Source organism: Poeciliopsis prolifica, unplaced genomic scaffold, assembly GCF_027474105.1.
Source record: "Poeciliopsis prolifica strain line A6 unplaced genomic scaffold, Auburn_PproV2 SCAFFOLD034, whole genome shotgun sequence".
NCBI lineage: Eukaryota > Metazoa > Chordata > Actinopteri > Cyprinodontiformes > Poeciliidae > Poeciliopsis > Poeciliopsis prolifica.
The window spans coordinates 5,380,716-5,404,171 of NW_026562409.1; the positions used below are offsets into that span (position 1 = coordinate 5,380,716).

The following is a 23,456-nucleotide window of genomic DNA, read 5'->3' on the forward strand; positions in this document are numbered from 1 at the left end:
TCATGGCTACGAGTTTTTACTTTTCAAAGTTAGCAGTCAGTTAAATGTACATTATCAAAAAAGGCCCAACTTTTTATCACTTATCCTCATTCTCCAGAAAACATACAAAAAGGACAAAACAGGACATTATAAAGCTGCACATTTTGTACCAGACACATAATAAAATACAGAATGCTACATTAAGTGGTTAAAAATACAAATGGGAAAGAATATTGATTTTTTTTAGAACATCTTTAAAGAATATACAATGTTATTTTTAACTACTCAAGGATTTTAGTAGAAAGTGCATTCTATATAACAAAGAAAGGAGGAGGAGAATCATTCTGCAACAGAGAAAACTGACACAATGGGAGAAAATAAAACAAAATAAAATGCCGAACTTATTTCCAATAATACACGGAAGGGTGTGTGTGATGGCGCAAAAGCAGCAGGATCATCATTTGTACTTTGAAGGAAAGGTCCACATTGCAGGCTATTTTTCTCAAAATGAAGTTAAGTACATAGATGTGTATATTAGCTATGGTCCCTTGCACACCATCCACCTCCACCTCAGATTCTCCTCCTTTCCTTGCCTTAGAAAAAAAATAAAAATCCACTCAAGAGTAAGTCGCCTCCATCCATTTCCCATACAGTCACAACTGCATTCTGCTCCACAATGCATTGTCACCTCCTCCCCTAACCCCGTTCCCTGCGCATCACCCACGCAGCAGTAAAGTGCAGAGAATAACAAAAGGCTTTAAAAATAAAAAATAAAAGGAACAATACAAGACTGAAAATACCCCTACTGCAAAATCCTGAATCCCAGCAGTGAGCCCACAGAGATTGAATGATAGCAAATAATATTGCAGCAGTATTAAGACACACAGAGATGGCAGGCTAATTGCAGGCCTGGCGCTAAACTACTGATCTTAACCACTTCAGACTACCATCAGAATGACAGGATGGGTTATTTTATTCCTATTGTCCGCCCCTCTCTCCATTTACTCCTCTAATGACACATTATTGGGACACATTGTAAAAGCAGCTTTGGGTAAGAGATCCAAACTGAGACCAATGCATGCACAATACACTCTCAATGTATTGTCAGTCTGAGGTGGCTAGAACCAGAAAATTCAGACCAAACACAAGCCCACAGCTTCTGCTCCTTAAAACACCAGACACACAACTTTTGACCAACGGAAGAACCCCAGTTTCATGACATTTTCTGACCACTGCCACTTATCCTGACATTTCCTATCATGTGCTGACAGTACATCAACAGTTGAAACCAGATGTTTACATACACAATATAAAAGTTAGTTTTTACCCTCTCATTGTTAGACATTAAATCAAACTAAGCTTTTACCATTTTAGGTCAGTAATGATGGATTTCTTTCATATGTTTTGAGTTTTTTAACATCAAAGGTTTTACATTGAAATTACGGTGCTTTTAAACTATTCATGAAAGACCAGATGTTGTAATAGCTTATTAAGAATCTGATTGGTTAATGCCCACCACTAGAGTTAAATGGAGGCTTGCCTGAGGATGCATTTTAAGTTAAACCCTAAAAATCACAGCTTCCTTTTATGACACTACAGAAAATTGAGAGAAATCAGAAAGAGAGTTGTGGCGCTCCATTTGATTCACTTTTCCAAACTTCCTAAAGGTGTCAAGTTCATCTGTTCAAATGGCTTTATGCTTGTATAAACACCATGGAAATGTTCTGCCATCAAGTGCTTAGAAGTCAGGTAGCTTCTATATATGACATGTGAGAAACAACCCAAGATTGTTGTTGAAACTGCTGAGAAAAATATCAATTTCTTCACTCAGTGAAGAAGTTAAATTCCAAACATTTTTCAAAACCTGTCTTATTGTTTAATAAAACCAAAATTCTCACACCAAAATAATCTTTGAATAATTTTCCAGAAAAAAAAATAATAATGAAGCTTGCTAGCCAAAAAAACACAATCCCAACTGTGAAGTGAGGGTGGCAGGATTATGTTGTACTCAACAAAATAGATGGCATCTTGAAGAAACATTATTATGTGAAAACACAAAGGCAGCATTTAATGACAGCTGGGAATTTAAAGTTTGGATTTAAATAGTTGTTCCAACTGGGTAATGACCATCAGCATCCAAAATAGCAATTAAGTTACTTTAGGACAACAAATAGGGAGTTTTGGAGCGACCATTGTAAAGCTGCAATCTCAGGCCCACAGAAAATCTGTGGGAAGAGCTAAAAAAGGTGACCGAGTAACAACTTCTGTCGGCAAAATTCCTACAATTCTGCCAAATACTAAGGAGAACTAAATAAACATCTAAATTTGAAGAAATAAAAGAATCTCAAAGAATCCCCTTTTAATTTTTCTAGTACTTCTTACATCAAAATGATTTTTGTAATTTGAAATCTGGTCTAAAAACAGGAAGTTTGTCAGAAGATGAGAAAAAAAAACATCCTTTTATTCAGTGTATGTAAAGATCTGCTGTTAATTGCATGTGACGACTGTTCATTAGCTTAAAAACTACGTAAATAATCTGAGAACATGAAACAAGAATGATCTATAAACCATCATTCGGCTTAGGCAACATTCAACAGGTTACACATGCGCTGGCCTTAGTGGACCAAAGTTTGTCAGTACAGAAAATAAAAAAAAATAAAATTAAAGTCTAGCCTCTATATTACAACACCACCCCACATCAAACCGTGGAATACAGGCTGAGGAATAATGCATAATATACTGTTAAGAGCTTCAATGAAAAAGGTCCCAGTTGTGTATACTGTGTGTGTGTGTCAGGCGACCTTTAACATGGTAACCCGTATTGTTTGAACAGCAGCAAAGGGAGGTGGGGATAAAAAAATAAAATAAAGTAGAGGACAAAAGCAGACGGGGCCACATGTCTGGCCCCTCACAGTGGCAGTATTATTCGACAGTCATTCATTTTCTGAAAGCAAACATTGACCAACTGTCCTGTAAGCTGAGGTGGTTCTACTGGTCACTGTAGGTAAATCAGTGACCGTGTGTATGCGTGAATGTGTGTGGGGTATGTGTGTGTGTGTGTGTGTATATGTGTGTGCCTGGGGCAGATTCTGTTTAATTAAAGTGATCTCGATCACAAAATATCAAGTCCAACATTAATTTCACTGTAGAAAAGCCAGGCTGAAAGAACAAAATTTTTCCCCACACACACTTACACACTAGATTAGGTTATGAAAATTGAATTAGAAAGCAAAATAAGGACTTTTTAAGTAATGGAATGGAAAGCACCATTTTTACGGATATAAATCTGAGACTTGGTCTAGATTCAATTTAATTTACAAAAAACTAATCTCTCCCATCTCACTGTAACCTATGGCACTGCATTTTACTCTACTGCTGTTTGCCCCCTGACTGACAGCCCTAAAGGGACAGTTCAAATGTTTTGATCTGAGGTTCTGTGAACTTATCAGTAATTGTTGCCTTAGCTGTAGCAGACAGATGACATAGCATTGTGAGTTTGCAAAATAGTGAAGAAATAATTAGAGCGAAGAAAAACTAACAGACGAGGGGCTTTTAGTTGGTTTTAGCAACTACATTTGCAAGAAAATTTAGACCCAGTTGGCATTGTTTAAAAATGTCAAATTGGACATTTAACGCAAAACGAAACAAAAATATGGTCAATTTGTGGCTCTGAGTTCTCAAATGTGCAGTTTTACACAAATTTAAATCTTAGTGTACCTTTCACACTGATTTTTACAGAAAATGAGAGCCTATCTGGAAGCTGCAGCAATGTCTAAATGTCTAATCACTTAGCGGAGGCTCAACTCGTTCAGATCCACACCTGAGTGGGAAAGCTTAAGTGCAGGGCAATGATAATCATTAACAATTCTGAAATCCACAGAAATCAATTTTGCTTATGAATCAGGAGACCAACTTTGTCCATTTTGTCCACACAAATTTGACTGGAATAATTTATCATCATATATATTTAAGAGTGCTACGTGGGAGACAATTGCATTACTTACCAAATGTAGAAAATCTTAAGATAAGCAGTTTTGTTGGGGGGGTCATTTTGTGAGCTAGTGAAATATTGCTCATCACTGGACGGTTACATTAGAGTTGCAATATTAACAGATTGTGTTTAACTGATCACAAGTCAACTCAAAATAATTTCCAAAACTGCAAAACTGAGGCTGATGCAAAACCAAAATGTTTGGCAGACTTAGAGCAGACCAGTCAGTTAGAGATGATGAGGCAGCTGGAGTCTCAAATAATGCAATTTTACACTATAACAGGGACGTTTATCAGTTAAAAAACACAGAAAGAAACTTTTTCAGTTTGTTTAAACTGATTCTTAGCAGTTAGCCTAATTGCCAAAAAGTTAAGTATGCTCATGTTTACACAAACTCATTTGAATATGACATCTGTCTACTATAGGTAGAGCATCTACCTGCAGTTTATAGCACAGAACATTGATATAAAAATCTAAACTGTCCCTTTAACCTTGGCTGCTGTACAGGAAAAAAAGGCTCAGGTAGAACCAGTTTCAACATTCATTAAACATTTGTTTGCCCATGAGGTTTCTGCACTACAGCTTGGAGAATAAGTACAACATTGCTATGGGGATGAGCGGCACAGAAAGCTCATGTCTTGACCAATGTATGACCTTGAGTCAAATTAACAAAATAAAAAGAAAAGCAAAGTTCAGTGAAACAGATCTTTGAGGATCCAGGAAGTCTAGGTATTATGGATTTTGAGTTCCATCAGCAGCTTTTATTTGTGATGAAAACCAGTTTCCACTCTTTAAATGTGGAGAGACTTGTTCACACAAAGTCGTTTTCTGAAGAATAATTTCTAGCGATTGTAAAAACATTTGCAGGGTTGAACAGTTTTTAAAGTGATGTCTCACTTTTGCACGGAAGGTGCAACAGTTTGAATCCTTAATGTTTATGAGTTTAGATTAATTCTAGTCGAACCATGTCTACATAGGAAACCTCCATTGTCTGATGGAACACGTATGCTCCCATTTCATCTCATCCTGCTGTCTGCAACCAACTCCTCTCTGCAGACCCGGCTTACGGTTCCTGCGTTTGAGAAGCTGAGGCAGAGCTTTTAGAAGACAAACAAGGTGTGGTTTGGTGCCGCACAGGTTCAGTGGTGCTGTGGCGCTCCGGGACCCTTGTCAAGGGGGGCCATGTGGTGCAGGTAGCTGCTGTCTTCATGCCCACAGTGGTTAAGCGGCTCGCTCTTGAAAAGAGCAGGAGGAGGTGGAAGGTGGGCGATAGGAGGGACCACCAGGTGGTGGTGGCTGTGAGGATTGGCCTGCTGTGGCGTGTTGGAGAGATGATGATGGGAAGGCGCTGAATGAAGCTGCGCATGGGAGAACGTGTGTGCGACGGGGCCCTGTTGCGGAACGGGCGCTCCGGTCGGGCCGAGGGCCAGCGAAGCCGAGGTGGTGGCGGTGGTTGCCGCTGAGGGCCCAGGGACGGTGGTGGGAGAGGAAGAAGAGGACGCAGGTGAGGAGAAGGCGTTGGCAAAGAGGCGGACAGGCACAGAGGAGCCGCTAGTCTGCAGGACCACGGGGCTGGTGACCCGGAAGCACTTCTCCTTGTGAGCTTTGAGCATGTTTGAGAAGCGGAAGCGCTGGCCGCAAACCTCGCAGGGGTACGGCTTCTCGCCCGTGTGCGTGCGGCGGTGGCGCTTCATGTTGGGCCGGCTGGTGAAGCTCTTCCCGCAGATTTCACAAATGAAAGGCTTCTCTCCTGAAAGACAAACAGGCTGATTAATCAGAGTCAAATCTTTTTAGGGCTGCAACTGACAACTACTGTAGTTGTTGATTAATCTATCAACGATTATTGAAACTGTACATTCTTTAGATTGTTAATTTAAGTCTTTAGGTAATATTAGAAATGCATAAAAAGATGCACATAAAAAAATTCTACAAATTTTTAAAAATAAATCAGGAAATCCTTTTATTTCCTAAAACGCAACAAAATATTACTTTAGTGTATGCTTGATTATTTTTAGCAAAGAATGCATCTGCAGCTAAAAATAATATACGTCCAACATCAACATATGAAAAGCTAAGCACTTTCTGCTTGTAAATTTTTTTTTAACATGAACTGAATGGTAAAAGGAGATAAATAAATAAATAAATATATTTATATAGATTTTTTTTAATTTACATAATTTGAACTAGGTGAAGCTATTTTTTGTACATTTTTGGCTTAATTACTGAGAATGAGAATGTTTTTTCAGCAAGTGGTCTTTTTTGGAGTCTGCTTACTTCAGTTAACGATTAATCCATTAGTAAATAAGTTCAATAATCAATTAATTATCGCATCAGCCCTAAATCATATGCTGACAATGTGCTGGCTACAAACTTTCAAACAATTGAAGCTTTTCACACAAAGTTTTCTTTTCAACTTAAGCTCTGAAAATGCAAATGAGCCTCCATCTTGAATCTAGGGTCTCTGCCGTCAACCCACCCACTCCCCAGGAAGCTATTACAATTCACACTTCGAGGATGGGAGATGTGAAAGTGAACAACAGCAGTCCCGTTAGAATGCTCTCATTAACCTCCCTCCATAGAGCCACTAAATGTGCCTGTTACCACCCACACAGCCATCTATTAACAGCCTGCTGAAGGGCTCTCCAAATGCCGGATTCTGGCACGTTCCATGCAAAGCTCCTCCACGCCAATTGAATATCAAAAGGGGACAGCTGATGCGCCAGCTCCTGTACCTGTTACATTTAATCATGGGAATTTACAAAAAAAGAACCAAAGTTTGGTTTATTACAGAGCAAGGCTGGGTGTGTCTCCTCCTGGATGAGGCTAAATTGGTCGGTAGCTGCAGGGATACGAGAGGGCAGCGTAATTACACATCACAAATATAACCTTGAGGGCCAACTGAGTGTGGCGTGTCCACCCACGGCTCAGGAAAAACAGCAGATGACGCGCAGGCATCAGTGCTATGGCTGTTCTTAGAAAATTGGTGAAACATGAAAAAAAAAAAAAAACAGCGAGGGATGTACAGCTTTATGTGTCCGGGTAGTCATTACAAGCCACAATATATGCAGAGCTGTTCTTTGATGTAAAACATCCCCTCTCATTGCAAGAACGAAGCGTAGAGGCAACACCCCATTTTGTTCCTTTTTATAGAGAGTTTATGGTGCCTGGCGGGCGGCGAGGAGGGAAGAAAAGAGCTTGGAAAACTTGGAAAATAAATCTAGCCGCATTAAGCTTTGCAAAAGAAAAAAAAAAAAAAGGAAAAATAAAAGGACTCCCCAAATAATCTAAATATTTAAATTAAATAAAAAACTAACATAAAATAATTGGAAAAAAAATCAAATTTGACTTTGGTTACAGTTGAAACCCTATATTTACATATAAAAAGAAACCCTCTTTCTCACCATCGGACATTAAAGTGTCTTGTTTTAGATCAGTCAGAACGTATAATTTAATTCTACTTTATGTTCATCTGTTCAAGAGATTCTGTACAAATATAAATGCCATGGGAATGACTGGTTCTAAAAAAAAAGAGAGAGAGAAAAATGTGTTTTGTTGTAAAATGTAGAAGACTGAAGATTTGCTTTGGCTGAGGCTTGTTTGACAAGGTGATAATGAAAACAGACTCACTCATTGAGGAAGAAGCACAAGATAAAAAGACAGATTTAGGTTTGCACAAAGCACAGACACCATCACAGAGCCTTGGTCTCAGTCCTATAAAAAACCTGTGGGTTGAGCTAAGATGTGTGAGAAACCAGTGCCTCTGGTAAACTGGTTCTGTCAGTAGAAATGGGACAAAATTGGTATGGACACAAAAAACTTTGGACATTCAATTGTATAAAAAGTTCATCTTTTCATTTCTATTACTATAACATTCTAATATATACAGCCCTGGAAAAAAAAAACTGAACCTATTGAAAACATCATGGATGTTCTACCAAATATTGATTTCTCTTGAGTTAAAACATTAGTATTGTTGTTTCTAAGTGAAAATGAACTTGTTTTCTTTGAAAGCACTGCATCTGTTTTGTTATGACCATTTCTCATTTTCTGCAAATTAATACAAAATTTTGGCATGAGATTTCAGAGACATGTCAGTAGTTCATAGAATAAAAAAACAATGTTCATTTTACTCAAACATATACCTACAAAAAGTAAAATCAGAGAAACTGATCATTTTAAGCGATCTAAATTTTTTTCAGAGCTGTACGAGTGTGTCTGACCCCGAGGCGCACAGCGAGAGCCTCAGTTCTCACCTGTGTGTGTTTTCATGTGCTCATCAAAGTACTGCTTCATGTTGAAGTCTTTGCCACACCATTGGCACATGAACTGCTTGTGTCCAATATGTATACTCATATGGGAGCGCAGCTGGTACTTGTACTGGAACCGTTCGTCGCAGTGCTGCAACAAAAAGAGAGAAGTTTTTAGACATGTGCCCACTAGGTCAACGCATGCACACATTCTCAGAAATCTAAACTGAACCCTTGCCACATGGTTCTCCATTTCACAGTGGGGTTTTTTTCCCTGTGGAAATGTACAGATTTCTGCTTACTTCAGCACATTTTGCTTTCAGAACAAACTAATGTGAGAAGAAATCATCTCTATTCGAAGAATTCAGTGGGCTCTGATTGGCCTCCTCAAATGGTCTGAGAAGAGACTTCCTACCATCCAACATCAGCTCAGGTGAGAAAATCCAGAAAAAAAAAAGCTACATATGTTCAGCCACTAAAAATAACCCTTGGTTGCAACACTTGTTACACACAGTGGAGAGTTGTGTAACTATCCACTGGGTTTCTTGGTTCAATTTCCCCCCCAAAGGTTAGATATTTATACCCTGTGCCACCACCTGAGTAAATAAATGTCTTTGGTGAGAGAAAAAAATCTAAAAGAATGTAAGGGCTACACATTACATAAACCTAATAGGCATGTAATAAAAACCTTAGTGTCTGGGATAGCTTCTAACATCTAATTAGAACAACTCCACCCATGAAAATGTTTTTAAGTGTGGTATAGTTAAAGGCCTAAACTGGAAGTAAGGACACTCTGTGAAGCATAAACAACCCTAGGAATACCGAGAGGGAAACTGACTGCATACTTTCCAAAGCAACGGCAGAAGTTTTGTCTTTTCACTGGTCAACCATGAGCACCAGGGTTTATAATGTTTGACATGGTTTGAGTTCAGCTCTGAGGACACTCTGTCTGCTGAATGTTAATGTGTGGAGACGAAAGAAAATATTAAATTACTCGACCTGCAAAAGACCAGGGTGTCCAAAGTGCGACCCTGACCGCAGTTTAATATTTGTACAGTTTAATATATTTGAAACTGTACACCTTTATTTTATTACGGTAAACCAACAAAACCCCATTAATGTTCTGGATTTACAATGACTCACACATTCCTTCCCCACAAAATTGACCATTTTATTTTGTTTCACTAAAATTGTATTTTTATTTTATCGCTGATCAGATAAATTATGTTCATATGGCTCACAAACCTTTTGACAATTTCAGCCCTTGTCACTAGAAGTTTAGAAACCACAGCTTTAGGGGTGCGTACACACATTCTAAACTATATTGAAATTTCAAATCATTGCAATTTCTCTAGTTTCTCATTGTTTTGTGCTCTTTATAATGTGTTTATGTTTTCAATAATTCATGTTATATGCAACTGTGTACCCTAGAATGCATTATGAAAGACAAAAATAAAAACATTATGCAAAATACTGTTTAAAAGATTCCTTCACTTGTAATGTCGTATGGATTCTCACCCATTACCTCAGCTTTACTGCTATGAGTAGAAAACTAAATGAGAGCATCACAACGGGAAGAAATCAATTGCTCCCTCTGTGAAAGTTTAAAGGACTTTATGTGGTTTATAAACATTTTGAAAGGTTAAATCTTACTACTGCTGTGTCTTCAATGTAAAAATGAAAATACTAAACAGAATGTGAAAAAAAATGTTGATTGCATTAATCTTAATTAATAGTGTGAACATTCATAAAACTCATTGCTAGATACAAGTTAAAATCCAAAACAACAATCAAAAATAACACACAAAACATGATAAATCCAGTTTTTTTTGGTTATCAGTCATTTTTATAGAGATGCTCTTTGCAGTTTATTTCAGAAAACAGCAGAGATCGCCATAATGCACAAGCGAGTGCAGTAAAAAAGTATTTGCCCCCTATAGATTTATTTTGTTACACTTAAATCAAATAACTGTTCATGTTAGATTCTTCTTTTTTAATTTTTATTTATTGAGACAAAAAAAAAGCAATTCAAACAAACGTGACCCTATGTGGAAAAATGTAAATGTCCCCTCAACCAAATAAGCAGCAACAACTATTTTTTTTTTTAAGATCACTGATAAATCTTGCATCTGTGGATGAGTGAATACCCCAACATTCTTTGCATAATTGCTCACATTAAAGGGTTTTGTTAAATGCCATGTTACAAGTTCAGACCTTTACTAGGACTCTCCAAAATCTCACTTTTCCCCCAGCCAATCAGAGGTCGACTTGGTGGTTTGGATATGCCACGTGACGATGATCTGAAGTGTGCTGGAATTTAAATTAGTGTTCAGAGATACTCTTCCTTTGGCATTTTATACAATAGAGCAGAATTCATGGGTCAGTAAAACAGTCCCAGACCATAACACTACCACCACCATGTGTGACTGAAGGTAAAATGTTCTTATTTCTGAAAGGTTGGGTTGTGTAACGGCAAAAGCAACAAGATGCAGATGTCGTCTCATCAAATCTTTTGAGTCATCACTTTGTAAATTGTGAGACAGGCTGTTTTGGTCAGCAGTGGGTTTTCACTTTGGGTGTCAAAGCAACCCAGCCTTTTTTCTGGTGTTGAAGGCTGACCTTAATTAAGGCAAATGAGTCCGGCAGGGGTTTTGCGACCTCCTGGATTAGTTATTAATGCCTAGTTGGTGTAATTTTGGAAAGCTGGTCTTTCTTAGGTAGGATCAGCACCACTTTGCGTTTTCCCCGTTTGTGGATAATGACTCTCACTGGTTGCCTAAGTACTAAAGCCTTTTGTAACCCGTTTTTCAGATTGAAACATGCCAGTGACTCCCCCCGCCCCAACAAAACTCTCTTCATACCGAGGCATGAAGTGTTGCTTTTTCCTACTTCATATTGCATGGAAGTTCTATTTAAGTGATTGACTGATTCTACAAATCAGGTAGAAATTGGGTTTGGCTATTGAGAAAGTCAAATAAACTCAGCAGTGTAAAGGGAGCAAATAACGTTTCACAGCATGGTGGTATTTTCTGCAAACCAAGACTTTTCTTCAGTCTTTAAAGAAAGTTCTCTTCTTATCAAACATTCAGTATTTATCTGTAGGGCTGAGAAAAAGAAATGTTGCACAAAATAAAGGGATAAAACTCTTTCAGCAAATGCATCATGACGCCATCTGTTGGAATGTCTCTGAAAAGCAGAAGGACTGTGTTTTCTGCTGTGATGAAAAGAATACGCTACAGTCGCAAGCCGTGACTGTCGCCACAAAATTATCACAGAAAGATCCCAGAGGACCGTGATTCAGAGACATGATAAAAGGGAAAATAGACGTAATTGAAAGTCACACAGAGGACGGCTCACATTCAATGCCCGCTGTCATTTGCACTGCAGAAAGACCTAATCACATACTGCAAACATAACCTGTTCTTTATTACCCTGTCAAAGATAAATTCAAAAACAAATCTGGGCTTTAATATCTGTTATTTTCATTTAATAATGTTTCCATGTCATTAATGACACCTTGGCAGTTGTATCTTCTAATGAGTTTCTGCATTTCCCATCAAGCTGTTGTGTCTCTTATTACATGCAAACATGCAATAACTTGCCGAGTGTAATTCATATAACCATAACCACAATAACCTGTTGGACAGATATCTTTATGGTATTGCTATAACTCACCTAATTACAGACTGTGCATTTCCTTATTCTGCATTTCTTGTGAACATAGCACATATGTACTGTACTTCTGGACCCAACTCTCCATTTATAAAGCAGGAATTCTCCTCATTATAGAACAGTAAATATTAGAGACAATTAAACGCATCTCTGTTTTACGGCAACGTTAAAACAGCATCTTACCTCACAACGGAAAGGTTTCTCCCCAGAGTGCTGGAGCGAGTGAACTTTTAAAGACATGCTGCGTTTAAACGACTTCCCACACGTCTCACAGGTGAAAGGCATGTCCTTAGTGTGAGCTGGAGTTGAGGGGAGATAATTAAAGCTATTTTAAGGGTTCCAATAATATTGATAAACATGTTGTCAGAGCTGACCCCTTGAAACATTATGCAAATAACTATAAGGCCCAACTCACCAACCATGTGCTTCCGAACGTGGGCCATTGTGTAGAACTTCTTCTCACAGATTTCACATGAGAACTTCTTCTCTGCATAGCCGTGAACAATCTTAATATGCTCATGCAGTGACCACAATTTCTTAAAAGACTTGTTGCAGGAGACACACTGTGGAAAACCAGAGCAGACATATTTATTAGGATGGAATAAAGTGTTGAGATTTCTTATCAGCAGGTACAATTTTCTGAAAGTCCATCAGCTCCCTCTGCTGGGAAAAAAGTGTAACATCAGGGTAAACGCCTGATTAATCTGTGAAATTATTTTAATTTGAGGCAAGTGATTGCACCAATAAGCAATAATAAATGTCCAACTTGGTGCACGAGAAAATATTGCATCCAAAAGCTAAAAATTTCCCAATGTGCTTATACAGTAACAAATTTATATATTTGTTCAATTTCAACAGTATTAAATAATCATATTACATAATTTTACTAAGTGATATCATGGAATATTATTTACATTATGAAATATTATTCACATTTTGTGATTGTTTCTATATTCGGTGTAGTCTTTTTTTTAGTCAATGAATCTTTTTTTAATTATACATTGATTTCTCCCTGTGATATTTTCTCTTTTTCCCCCTCTCCTATTTTTTTTATTATTTTTCTTCTGACTGTGAAATGTAAATTGGAAAAAGATGGAGAGAGGAAGGGGATTGACTGCAGGACATGAGATTTGAAACTGGGTCATTTCTACCTTATGTGTAGTGGAGAAAATAAATTCAAACTTCTGCACTAAACTTCTGTTTAAAAACTTATCAATGGCATAGAATAATCAATGCACCCAAGGAAAAGGCCTGGTTAGAATGACTCAAAAGTTGAAAAACTTTATGACTTTCATGTTAATCATGATATGTAAACATCTACAACTAATTTATTCAAAAATGTTACTTAGCCATAAAACAAAGCTGATTCTCTAACAGCAGCCATCTTTCAGGCTGCAAAGCGTAGCACAGAAACACAAACTCCCACAACATGCAGGAGAAATGTGAAAAAAAAGGTAATTAATGGTATGGCTTTGGTCTAATCAAAATTACAGACTTTCTCAATTAATCTAAGGAGCTCTTAAAAGCCTTAATGTTATGCTGGCTTGAAAAGGGAGTTTTTTTTTATCCTCCTATAAAAAGGAGAGTTTTTCTTTTCTTCAATAAAACTACTAAGGTTCAATGGAAACAGTTGCGTGCAACACATGATTTCCTCTCAGGCTTGATGCTATTTAGCTTATTTTGAGCTCTGAAACTCCACTCATGCCTTTATATAACACAGAAATGAGTTTATAAAGTCTTTCCATTGAGGACGCACTAAAAATACACAAACCAAAAAGTGTTTAAAACTAATTTGATGTATTTTGGTAACATTAACAGAAACTATGGCGGTAGAAAGAAAGTAAACTTTAGAGATTTAAAGCTACAGACTTTTCTAGGGGGATGTATGTTTAAACCAGATGAGAAAAATCTTAAATATAACCGTTTCCTGCTTTAGAGAGAAATGACAGCAGTTTAAATGGTGCTTTTGAAGACAACATTACATCCTCGCAGTATGGCATTGTTAGTAGAAATCTGAGCAGCTGTTCAGCTACCCTGTGGTCCAAAATAACTTGAAAATGCAAATGAAAGTCAGCAAAAATTGGCGAGTTCAAGCGATCAAAACAAATGCGAGTCCCTCAGGAATTCAAAAGCTGAACCTCCCTGTGCAGTGTCAGGAAACTAAAGCCACATAGAACAGCAGATAAGGACACAGGCTTATAGGAAATGTGCTGAAAATCTGCATGCATGTGTTTTTAAACCATATCTGGACTTCAAGAGCTGCAGATAATTGAAAGGTTTGCTACAGTCAAGCTACCAATGCATGTATAAATGTTTAATGCAGATGGGTCGAATTCACATCAGGCATTTAAACATGGAAAAAGTGGACTGCCTTCAGGTTTTGCACCTGTGCATATTTTATGTTCTATAAAAATCTAAAACCAACTACAAAACCTCAGTCAAAAAAATGCCTGGATGACAGAGAATCATAAACTGCAGGATTTGTCAAACACCTAAAGCCAACTGGACGCACTGAACTCTTGTACAAACTCTGACGGGGGGAGGGCAGTTTTGCCAGAGGGAGTCATTTTGCTCAAAGGAGCTTCAAAACCCACAAACAGCATTTATCAGCAAATAAAACAGGAACACTCATTTTCCCACAAAATTACTAACTTCACAATGAATAATTGTCAAAATTGTAATGCAGTAATACTATCAAAGACGTCTCAATGACGCCTAACAAGCAAGGAAAAAAAAAATTTTTCTCCTTTCAAATATTCCTTAAGAGCATTTGGATTAAAGTAAGAGCAGATAATGTTCATGAAGCCTCTTGGTCGTGTTTTAATGGATTTATCTGGGAATGAAAAAGACATTAAAACAGATAAAGTTGACATTGCTGTCCAATAAAGTACAAGCTGCCTTCAAATAAGTCTTGTTTTTGAGATTAAAAGCAGAAGAACCTTTAGATGAATTAGATGAATACCTTTCATTAAAACCACATTTCTTTATTAAGATGTTTATTGAACTAATATAATGTGTTTTTGTTAGCTGCAAGCAGAAAAACCAACATAACTAAAAGCAATAAAGTCTTAAAAACACCAGTTTGTGTGTTATTAATTTGCATAATGCTTTAGTGGATTAATAACGATGAGTTTCCTGGTATTCCTCCACAAAGACCAATTCTTCTCAATCCAACATCCAGTGGAGTGATGCCAAAATGTCTTTCAGATTGATGATTTTTCTCCTCTTAATCATTCCAGAATCTGTATGAACCTGAAGCCTGGCCCATTTGCTAACTATAATATAGTCTACTACTCTTATTATATCAATTAACCAAAACAGCAAGCATTCATTTTTCAAGTCAAGAAATTCTAAACTGCAAGAGAAAATTATGAAAGGATAACTGGCTGACTGCAACTGAGATTGGCTCTGTTCCTCTTACACTTGCCTCAACAGATTTTGATGCCCAGATCTTGCCTAATGTCTAGGGTAAAATAAAATAAATAAATAAAAGTCATGTAGCAGCTTCTTTACGTTAGTGGAATGTAGCCTTAGTTTACAGTTCCAGGTAACAAAAGGCAGATATAGTCTGAATTTAAAATGTGGGCATCTGAAGAAATCAGAATCAAAAAGTTTTCTCGTTTCAGACTTCCGTATGTATTAAAATACATACAGAAATGGCAAAGTAACATATTAAAAGTTGCACATCAGCCACTTTGCTCTGTGATACAGAGAGCTTAGGAAATCATGTAAAGAAAAAGAAACTTGTATTGTGTAAAAAAAACAAAACAATAAAGCAGATAAGGTTCTTCAATAGTGGTTTAACAACAGATGACAAGTGTAGCCCATTGCCTTGATCCATATGTGTTGTAGATCATAAGTCTCCCTCAAACTCTTGAATTGGTTCTGCTTCACAACTCAGCAGTTTCACTTGTTCTATTTTCACAACCACACTTTAATTTCCTTCCACTGGGTTTTCCATTATTATTCTAAAATACAGCAATTTGTGAACAGACACATTCATTTTCAGTTACCTTTTGTGGCTTAACCTGAAGAATGTTAATGACTTTCAGCTGGACAGCAGCGTGATTTTAATAGTCACAACTTATCATTTCTATTATTAAAATACATTTGTATTATTCTTATGTCTTGTAATTTTGGGTTATTTACCCGTGCATCTGATTAACTATGGTTTATTATTTCAAACACCAGACCTGCACCACTTCAATCTTTAATTGCAGGTTAAATGAAAACTAATGAATGAAGTCAGATTTACCTGGATGTTCTTCTCGCAGTCAGTCTGCTGATGCAGTGCCAACTCGCTCTCCAGGACGAACTTCTTGCCGCATTTATCGCAGATCTGCATCCGCCTGTGTGTGACGTTCATGTGCTTCTCCAGGTACCAGCGTGTGTTAAACACCCGGGGACACTTCTCACACGCCAGCATCTCCTTCTCCTCCTCCATCTCTGCCTTCTCGCCCGTCCTCTCTGTACCTGCGGAAGACGGGGTCGACCTGCCTGACCTGCGCTTGCTTTTTGGAGGCTCCATCCGCCTCCGCCGCCCCCTGGTGGTCATTCCGGCTGTGGCGGCGGTCATGGCCGTTCGGAGGCTTTTCCTCTTTGGCGGGCTGGCTGACGAAGAACTTTGTCTGGTTCGTCTCGATCGCGTCGTTTGACTCTTCATTGCTTCGTCCTCTTCGTCTTCCTCCTCTTCCTCATCATGGCTCTCCTCCTCTTCATCCTCCTCTTCTTCCTCCTCCTCCTCCTCCTCATCGTCCTCATCCTCATCACTTCCTCCTCTTTCTGAGTCGTCTGCTGCAGTTCCAGTTTTGTTGTCGCCCTTGGATACGTGAAGCGTCTGGTTGTTCAGATTCACCTCGACGATGATCTGCTCACGTTTGTAGCCCTCTTCACCCTCCTCTTCTTCCTCCTCATCTTCTTCCTCCTCATCATCTTCATCAACCTCTGTGTCATCAGAGGACTCCTGGTTTCCTGTTTCGGACTCCTGCGACCCCGCCTCCTGTGTTCCCTCTCTGAAGTACTGCTGATGCTGCTGTGAAGTCACATGCTGAGGCGGCACCTGACCCATGTTCTGATCCGTCCCAGCCGTCTTTGCTGACATCTTGTTGTCAACCAACACAGAATAAGGCTTTCCACTCACCTCCCTCCTGTGAACCTTTCCCGTCAGGTCCAAATCTGGGTTATTAGAGTGATAATAGTTCTGGGACACGGGCGTCCTACGTGCCTCCTCCTGTGACATCCCGCCCAGGCTGGGGATGGAAACCTCCTCCTTTAGGCTCTGGCAGGATTTCATGAAGAAGTGATGTTGAGATTGGATCAGGTCTGAGCACAAGATAATATAAAAGAGAAAAGACTATGTTGCAAAAAGAAGACTAACCTAACCTAGCCTAGCCTGCAAGGAGGGGCAGGGGGCCAATCCCCCACCCTCCTTCTTCTGAGGAGATAGGAAGGAGGGGGCGAGGTGAGAGACGATCAACCTGATTCAAAGAGAGCGTCCATTCTGTCCAGAGAAGGACACGTAGTTGGTAAGACATCAAAACTGTCCCAAAGTTTGTTCCATATAGGTGGGAAACAAAATCTGATTACAAAATTTCAGCGTCAGTTCTTCAAGGTCTGTTGGGTCCAGGGCAAGCGAAGGTGAGCAGGAGACCACTCACCTATCAGTACCTCCACGTCTCACTCGAAGCTCCATTTAACTGCAAGACAGAGAAAAAGAAGAAACGAGAGGCTTACAGATGAGATTAAAGACGACGTTCTTCCGCTCGCTTTGAGAAACGGTGAGATTGCAACCTGAAACTGCAGGCATGTCGAGCTTGAAGCAGCGAGTGTCACATTTACCCACAGACGTTTGTCTTAGTGCTGAGTGTGGGAGCTGAAACCACAGGTTTCACAAATGACTGCGAGTAAAATTCAATTTCAAAACTGTGCAGCCCAAATGTCTCCCTCAACCACAACTGAAAGATCTCATCAATTTTAACGTACAGATACATTTCTAAAGTGACACACAGCAAGTGAACTTGCTTAACTGAAAACAGAAACTTTATCCCAAATGTACAATGAAAAACTTTTAAACAAGGTCTAAAACTACAGAGCACACTCCTGCAGCAGTAGTAAAGCAGAAAACCTCGAAACAAACCGAAGCGGAGCATGCAAAAGCAAGAATCCAACCACTGTCCTTTAGCTTTTATCTGCAGTTGGACTGTAATCAAAGTAAAAATCAATTCACAATAATCTAAATGCCTCCCAGAAACAAGAAACTCACCTGAAACAGCGAGAAACACTGAAAAACGTTAAGGTGTTCCTTCGTCTTAAGCAGCACATATAAACGCAGCTCCCATTGACTGCTAGAAAGCGTAGTATAACCACAGCTGAAGCTTCTATTGCAAACACAACCACAGGAAATTGTAAGTCAACCTGTCAGTGAAACTTATCTACTACACTTGTAACCTAAAGTGTGATAATCTTGTTTATAAACAAGTCACACACTGAAAAAATATATGTATATATTTCCAAGTATGTTTTAGACTTGACTTTGAATCATGGATCTACTAAACGTTGGAAGGTTGCACATCCATACTGAGCCGTCTCCAGGTTGACAGTTGGGTGACCTCAAAAAGCCTTTACCAGTAATTCTGAGCATTCATCGAGGCGGTTTCTTTTGCTAGAAAACCTCCTATAGGTACACGCAAATCAGCATTTCCGTTATTGGAGACAGCAAATATCGCCTCCATCTTCACAAACATCTTGCACTTATGCACTCTTGGCTTAAAATAAACACCCAACTGTCTCCAGAAGAAAAACAATGAAGTTATTTCTACATCATAAATGTACATATAAAATGTACAGTTTGTAAAATGCCACAATATGAACCCTGGTTGTGCAATAGTGAATTTCTTGCTAAGAACTTAAATATTACAAACCCAGTTATTTTCCATTTAGTTTTCTTGTCTTTTACCTTTTTTTGTCAAGATATCTTTTGTAGTTTGCTAGTGAAGTAGTTGTAGTAAACTGATTTGGTGATTAACTTTTTATGGATGCTATAAGTCAATTCCATAAAGACAATTACAATACTGTGAAAAAGTATTTGCACCCTTGGACATTTCTTTGTTGTCACATGTTTTAACATTGAAATAATATGGAAAAACTGAAAAAAAATACAAAAAAATATTTTTGAATTATTTTTAATTAATAAAGTGAAAATGCCATCCAATCTAACCTAGCCCCATATAAAAATAAATCTAATTGCCAACAAAACCTAACAAGTGTTTGTTATACCTAAAAAACAGTCTTGTACATCTCTGTGTGGGAATTTTCGCACACTGTTTATTGCAGAATTATTTTTATTCAGCCATTTTGAATCATTTTCAAGCATTACAGCAAGATTTGACTAATTCACTCCGAAAAACTTTTGTTCTTTTATCCAGAGGTGATCTTGTTAGAATCCTCTGGGTCATTTCTCTGCTCCACAAGCTTCCCATACAGATTGTCCTTCAGGATTTTCTACTGCAGAACAGAATTCATGGATCCAAATGAAGGAAGTCATCCAAGTCCTGAAGCAGCAAATCAGCCTCAGATCTTCACATGGCAACATTGTGTCAACACGATGTTCTTTTTATGAAATGCTCTGTTTGTTTTACGGCAGATGTAACAGGTTGTACTTCTTCGAAAATGTTCCTCTTTTGACCACAGAAGTTTTACTCAACAATCTGGGGGAGCATCAAGATATGTCGCGAAATATAAAATAGGCCTTTTTTTTTTTCTTTCTTTGAACTCTCCACAGGATGGCATTTTTTCCCCAGGCTTTTTCTTATTTACAAATCATAAACTCTGATCCTAATTGAGGGAAATATTGTCTGTAACTGTGTTATGCTAGTTGCTTCTATTACCTCCTGGATGAATTGATAAGTCAAAGTTTCCTGTGTGTTATGTGGTTTTTGACCTCATCGAGTCGTTGAGTCCTCATTTCTAACCCTGTATTTGTGGATCATAACACTGACATTTGCCTATTCTGCTGGAAAAAATTTTCCATTATAGACAAACTCACCCAATGCTTGAAGATATCATGAGTTTTGTTGGTGTAGGGAGACCTAATACTTTATAATCATATTACATAAAAATGGTCCGACATTTGAGTCTTGAGGAACCTACCTAATGTTTATTCACTCAAATTTATAATCGCCAAATAATAAAAACCATTGTCAATTTACCAATTATGTTTCCATTAAATAAAAAAAATAAATCTATAATAGTTTCGAGTGCATAAGTCACAATGTAAAATGTATTTGGTTGTAATTCAGACAAAAAATAAATAAATCTAATCTAAGGAAATGCCATCATAATCAAATATATGTGTTGATTTACCCACATTTATTACATACTTTACTTCCTTCAATAATCATTCTGCACTTCATTAGTAATATTTAGATGCAGTAATATTTGCTTTGCTTTCTTTTGTTTTTCTACTTAAATCTTACCAAATAATTAAAAAATATATAATGAGAAATAGCAGAGGACATAAACTGCTAGAAAAAGTAACTACCTTAACCAGTTCAGCCAAACTTTGCAATTATAATTGTAAGCCACGCAGAAGCATGAGACACACCTGCCTTCCTGTGCATGCTGACTCTGATCCCCTCTGAGAATCGGACAGCAATTCTCAGAGCATTAAAACCGCAGAGGGGAGGGGAGCTCAGTACTGACAGAGCAATTCGCCTCACATGGTCGTCCCAGACACACAGCCGAACAGATTATCCCGCGTCTACATGACAGAGAAGCATAAACTGCATGCAAAACGGAAGCCTGGCATGCTTGACTTAAAGTCGAATCAGTTGGTTTCCTTCCTTATCAAGCGTATGTGGTTCAAAACAACAAACCAAACTTATTTGTTTTGGTACTAACTGCATAAAACTTTTGAAAACCCCAAAACAATAATCAAATGAATTTTGAAGTCCAAATAAACAAGCAGTAAACTTCTTGGAGGCTGCATAAAAGGCTTCTACTCAGTAATGATGAGTCATTTCTGAGTTTCACTTGCTGTGAGATATTGAAGTCCTTTGATGTGGGAATCATGTAGCATATAAAGCTCTCAATATTAACTGTGATTAGGTTACACAACCTGTCAGATCTTAAGATCCTGGATATGCAAATGACAATTATAATGATAAGAGTTTTTTCCCCCCACAACTTTGACAATTTTGAAAACAAGTTTATTGGAAGGAAAGAAACTGAAGCATATTTGTAGTATCACTGGCAGTTTTACTCATCCAAAGCACAGAGGAAGTGAAGTTGCTTTTGCTCTAAAAAGTAAAATTAAAAGTTTTCCTTGATCAGCCATTGGGAGGCATTCTGAGAACCAAACAAAACTTTTTTTGTGCATAGGTAAAGCCACAAAACTAGTCATATACCGGATAGATGCTACTGTGGCTAAAGATCTGTATGACACAGGATGGGAGTGTTACTGCAAAGCAACTGTACCAAACAAACAGTGGTGCACATACTGAAAAGTGCTCAGCCAAAAAGTCTGTGACACAGATGAGATCTCTGCAATTCAAATCTGCCACGCTTTACTCTCAAATGCAAAGCTGCTGAAATCCATGCACCCTCTCAAGTCTAGACTTTAATGAGCTTTCTCCTCTTGCAGCTTGTAAAGGTTCACATTCCTCACGCTGTCCAAACTCATAAGACCTTAACCAGCTCACTGTGCAATGCACTGCAGGGATGCTTCATGCCTCTGTAGGTATGTGGCCGTCAAACCCCAGAATCGGGTCATGGAGCAATGCTCTGATTTTATATTTTGGTTGAACTTAATGAAAAGTAGAAGGGGGGGAAGAAATCTCAGCTTTTGCTGCACAGACATTTCCAAATTTGACAGAAACCAATGATGTCTGAGCTTATCCCCAGTTAACTGATACAATTGAATATATATGGGTTTTTTAAAGATGAAAACTATAAAGTTACAAAGGGTTAAAACCTGAAAGGCAACACTGCTCAGCGAATAGCAGAAACCCTGTACAGGCCTGGGCAACTTATGCTACTTAGCCCGCTAGCTAAAGTCTGCAGTTTCTAACCTTACCTGTACATGACAAGCTAACTTTGCTACATTAGCTGAAGATGCTCCTATCAAGTAAATATATCTGCAGAGTAATCTCAAAACCTTCAGTTTTATCTCACGTTTTGCTTACATGCATTACCCCAAAACAAACACACGCACTTTCACTTTTTTTTAACCCCAAACCGCCCAGAATGTTGCTTCGTCCAGAATGTTAGCTTAAAGCTAGCATCAACGTTTAAAGTTTTTAGCAGAAACGTTGCACTTTATGTCTGTGTTGCATATTGAAGATAATAAATGGCAGCTATCGGGCCCGTGTCGAGCTAAAGCCAATGTCACGCTTTGTTTTCACAGTATCTCCCTCTCGTTGTAAGCTGGAGTCCTAACAAAAAAAAGCAGTGGCAAACCTACTCCCTCTCGACACTGTCACAAAGTCAAGTGTTCACAGACAGTTTTTACCGTAGCTTCGGCCACCGGCTTCCGGAAACCCGTGTGCGCTTCCCCCGGCAGCTGTGCTGGATGTCAGTCTGGTAGGTGCTGAAAATCCACTAAAACAGCGACATTTTGCGGTCGCTTCACTGGCTTACCTCCGTCTAAAGAGAGCGAGAGCGACCTCCTTCTTGCGTTCGTGCAATCAGAGCTGCACAGATTCAGCAGGGTTTGCTCGCCCTCCCTCTATCTATGTACATTCGCGGATGTGCACACAGAACGGGTAATTGCCAGCTTCTGTTATGTGTGCAAAAAAGGCGGGAGGATATTTTTATTAATGTGCGTTACACCGGTTGCGAGGATACCTTCGCACGGGAGTCCTCAGCCCCGCTACGTGGCCCCGGCAAAGCTCTTAGCTTACGGCGTCGCCGTCCTCCCGCGCTCATCCCAGGCATTCAGGCCGCTGTCTGGGCGCAGGCGCGCCCCTCGGTGTCTGGATTTTTTTGGTCTTCCCTGGAAGCTAGAAACTGTTCAGGGCGCACACACAATAGGCGAAATCATACCTGCATATATCATACCATATCTGCATTCTCCTTCTGGTTCTAAAATTATACTGTTTTACTAATTTCACCTTATCTGCTCTCTGGGAGTTTATTTTAATAACGCTATTCATATTCAATTTAATTATCTCAAGGTACCTTGCAGGAAAACCAAGGAACGAATGTAAATCAATAAATTTCTTTAAATCTAAGCACAAAAGAAATAAACGTTGAATTTTTTTTCTGTGTATTTTTTCTTTCTTTATCTTAATAGGAGAGCTGTAGTGGCAATTTCAGCATTGATTTCAAAGAAAAAACTATTTCTTTACATAACTGCTTTTTAGAAAGTTGTTCCAGGAACTGTCAACTATTTTAGCTCTAGGTTTTGTAATACTGGCTAGAATATTTTTGAGAACTGTAGGTGTCAAGATGGTTCACGTTACCTTTATTTTGACAATGTTTTTTTTTTCTCTAAGATTGTAATACGTTTTAGAAATAAACAATGTCAAAACTTGACAGTGGTTTTAATCATGACTCCTAATTGTTTACCC

The 23,456-nt window shown here is 38.5% G+C and overlaps 1 protein-coding gene across 6 annotated transcripts; it reads right to left on the reverse strand.

Annotated features, from left to right (window-relative positions):
* Positions 1–22,867, reverse strand: znf652 (zinc finger protein 652). 6 transcript variants are annotated; one of them, XM_055051734.1, is made up of 7 exons: positions 22,732–22,867; positions 17,547–17,585; positions 16,145–17,389; positions 12,305–12,452; positions 12,073–12,188; positions 8,224–8,368; positions 1–5,720 (listed from the first exon to the last, which is right to left on the reverse strand). In XM_055051734.1, exons 3-7 carry the CDS (start codon positions 17,180–17,182, stop codon positions 5,110–5,112), a joined length of 2,058 nt encoding a protein of 685 aa, XP_054907709.1. In that variant the 5' UTR covers positions 17,183–17,389; positions 17,547–17,585; positions 22,732–22,867; the 3' UTR covers positions 1–5,109. The 6 variants fall into 6 exon arrangements, with proteins under 6 accessions (XP_054907709.1, XP_054907708.1, XP_054907707.1 ...); XM_055051733.1 differs by having other exon boundaries at positions 16,145–17,366; positions 22,397–22,867; XM_055051732.1 differs by having other exon boundaries at positions 22,397–22,867.
* Positions 22,868–23,456: the final 589 nt, after the last annotated feature.

What these genes read in the sequence shown, in the direction of transcription:
- znf652 (XM_055051734.1), bottom strand. Translation starts at nt 17,182, where the DNA reads ATGAAATCCTGCCAGAGCCTAAAGGAGGAGGTTTCCATCCCCAGCCTG. An exon ending in CGTTCGGAAGCACATGGTTG is followed by an intron (nt 12,189 to 12,304) that starts GTGAGTTGGGCC and finishes CCTCAACTCCAG; the next exon opens with CTCACACTAAGGACATGCCT. An exon ending in GCACATGAAAACACACACAG is followed by an intron (nt 5,721 to 8,223) that starts GTGAGAACTGAG and finishes TTTGTCTTTCAG; the next exon opens with GAGAGAAGCCTTTCATTTGT.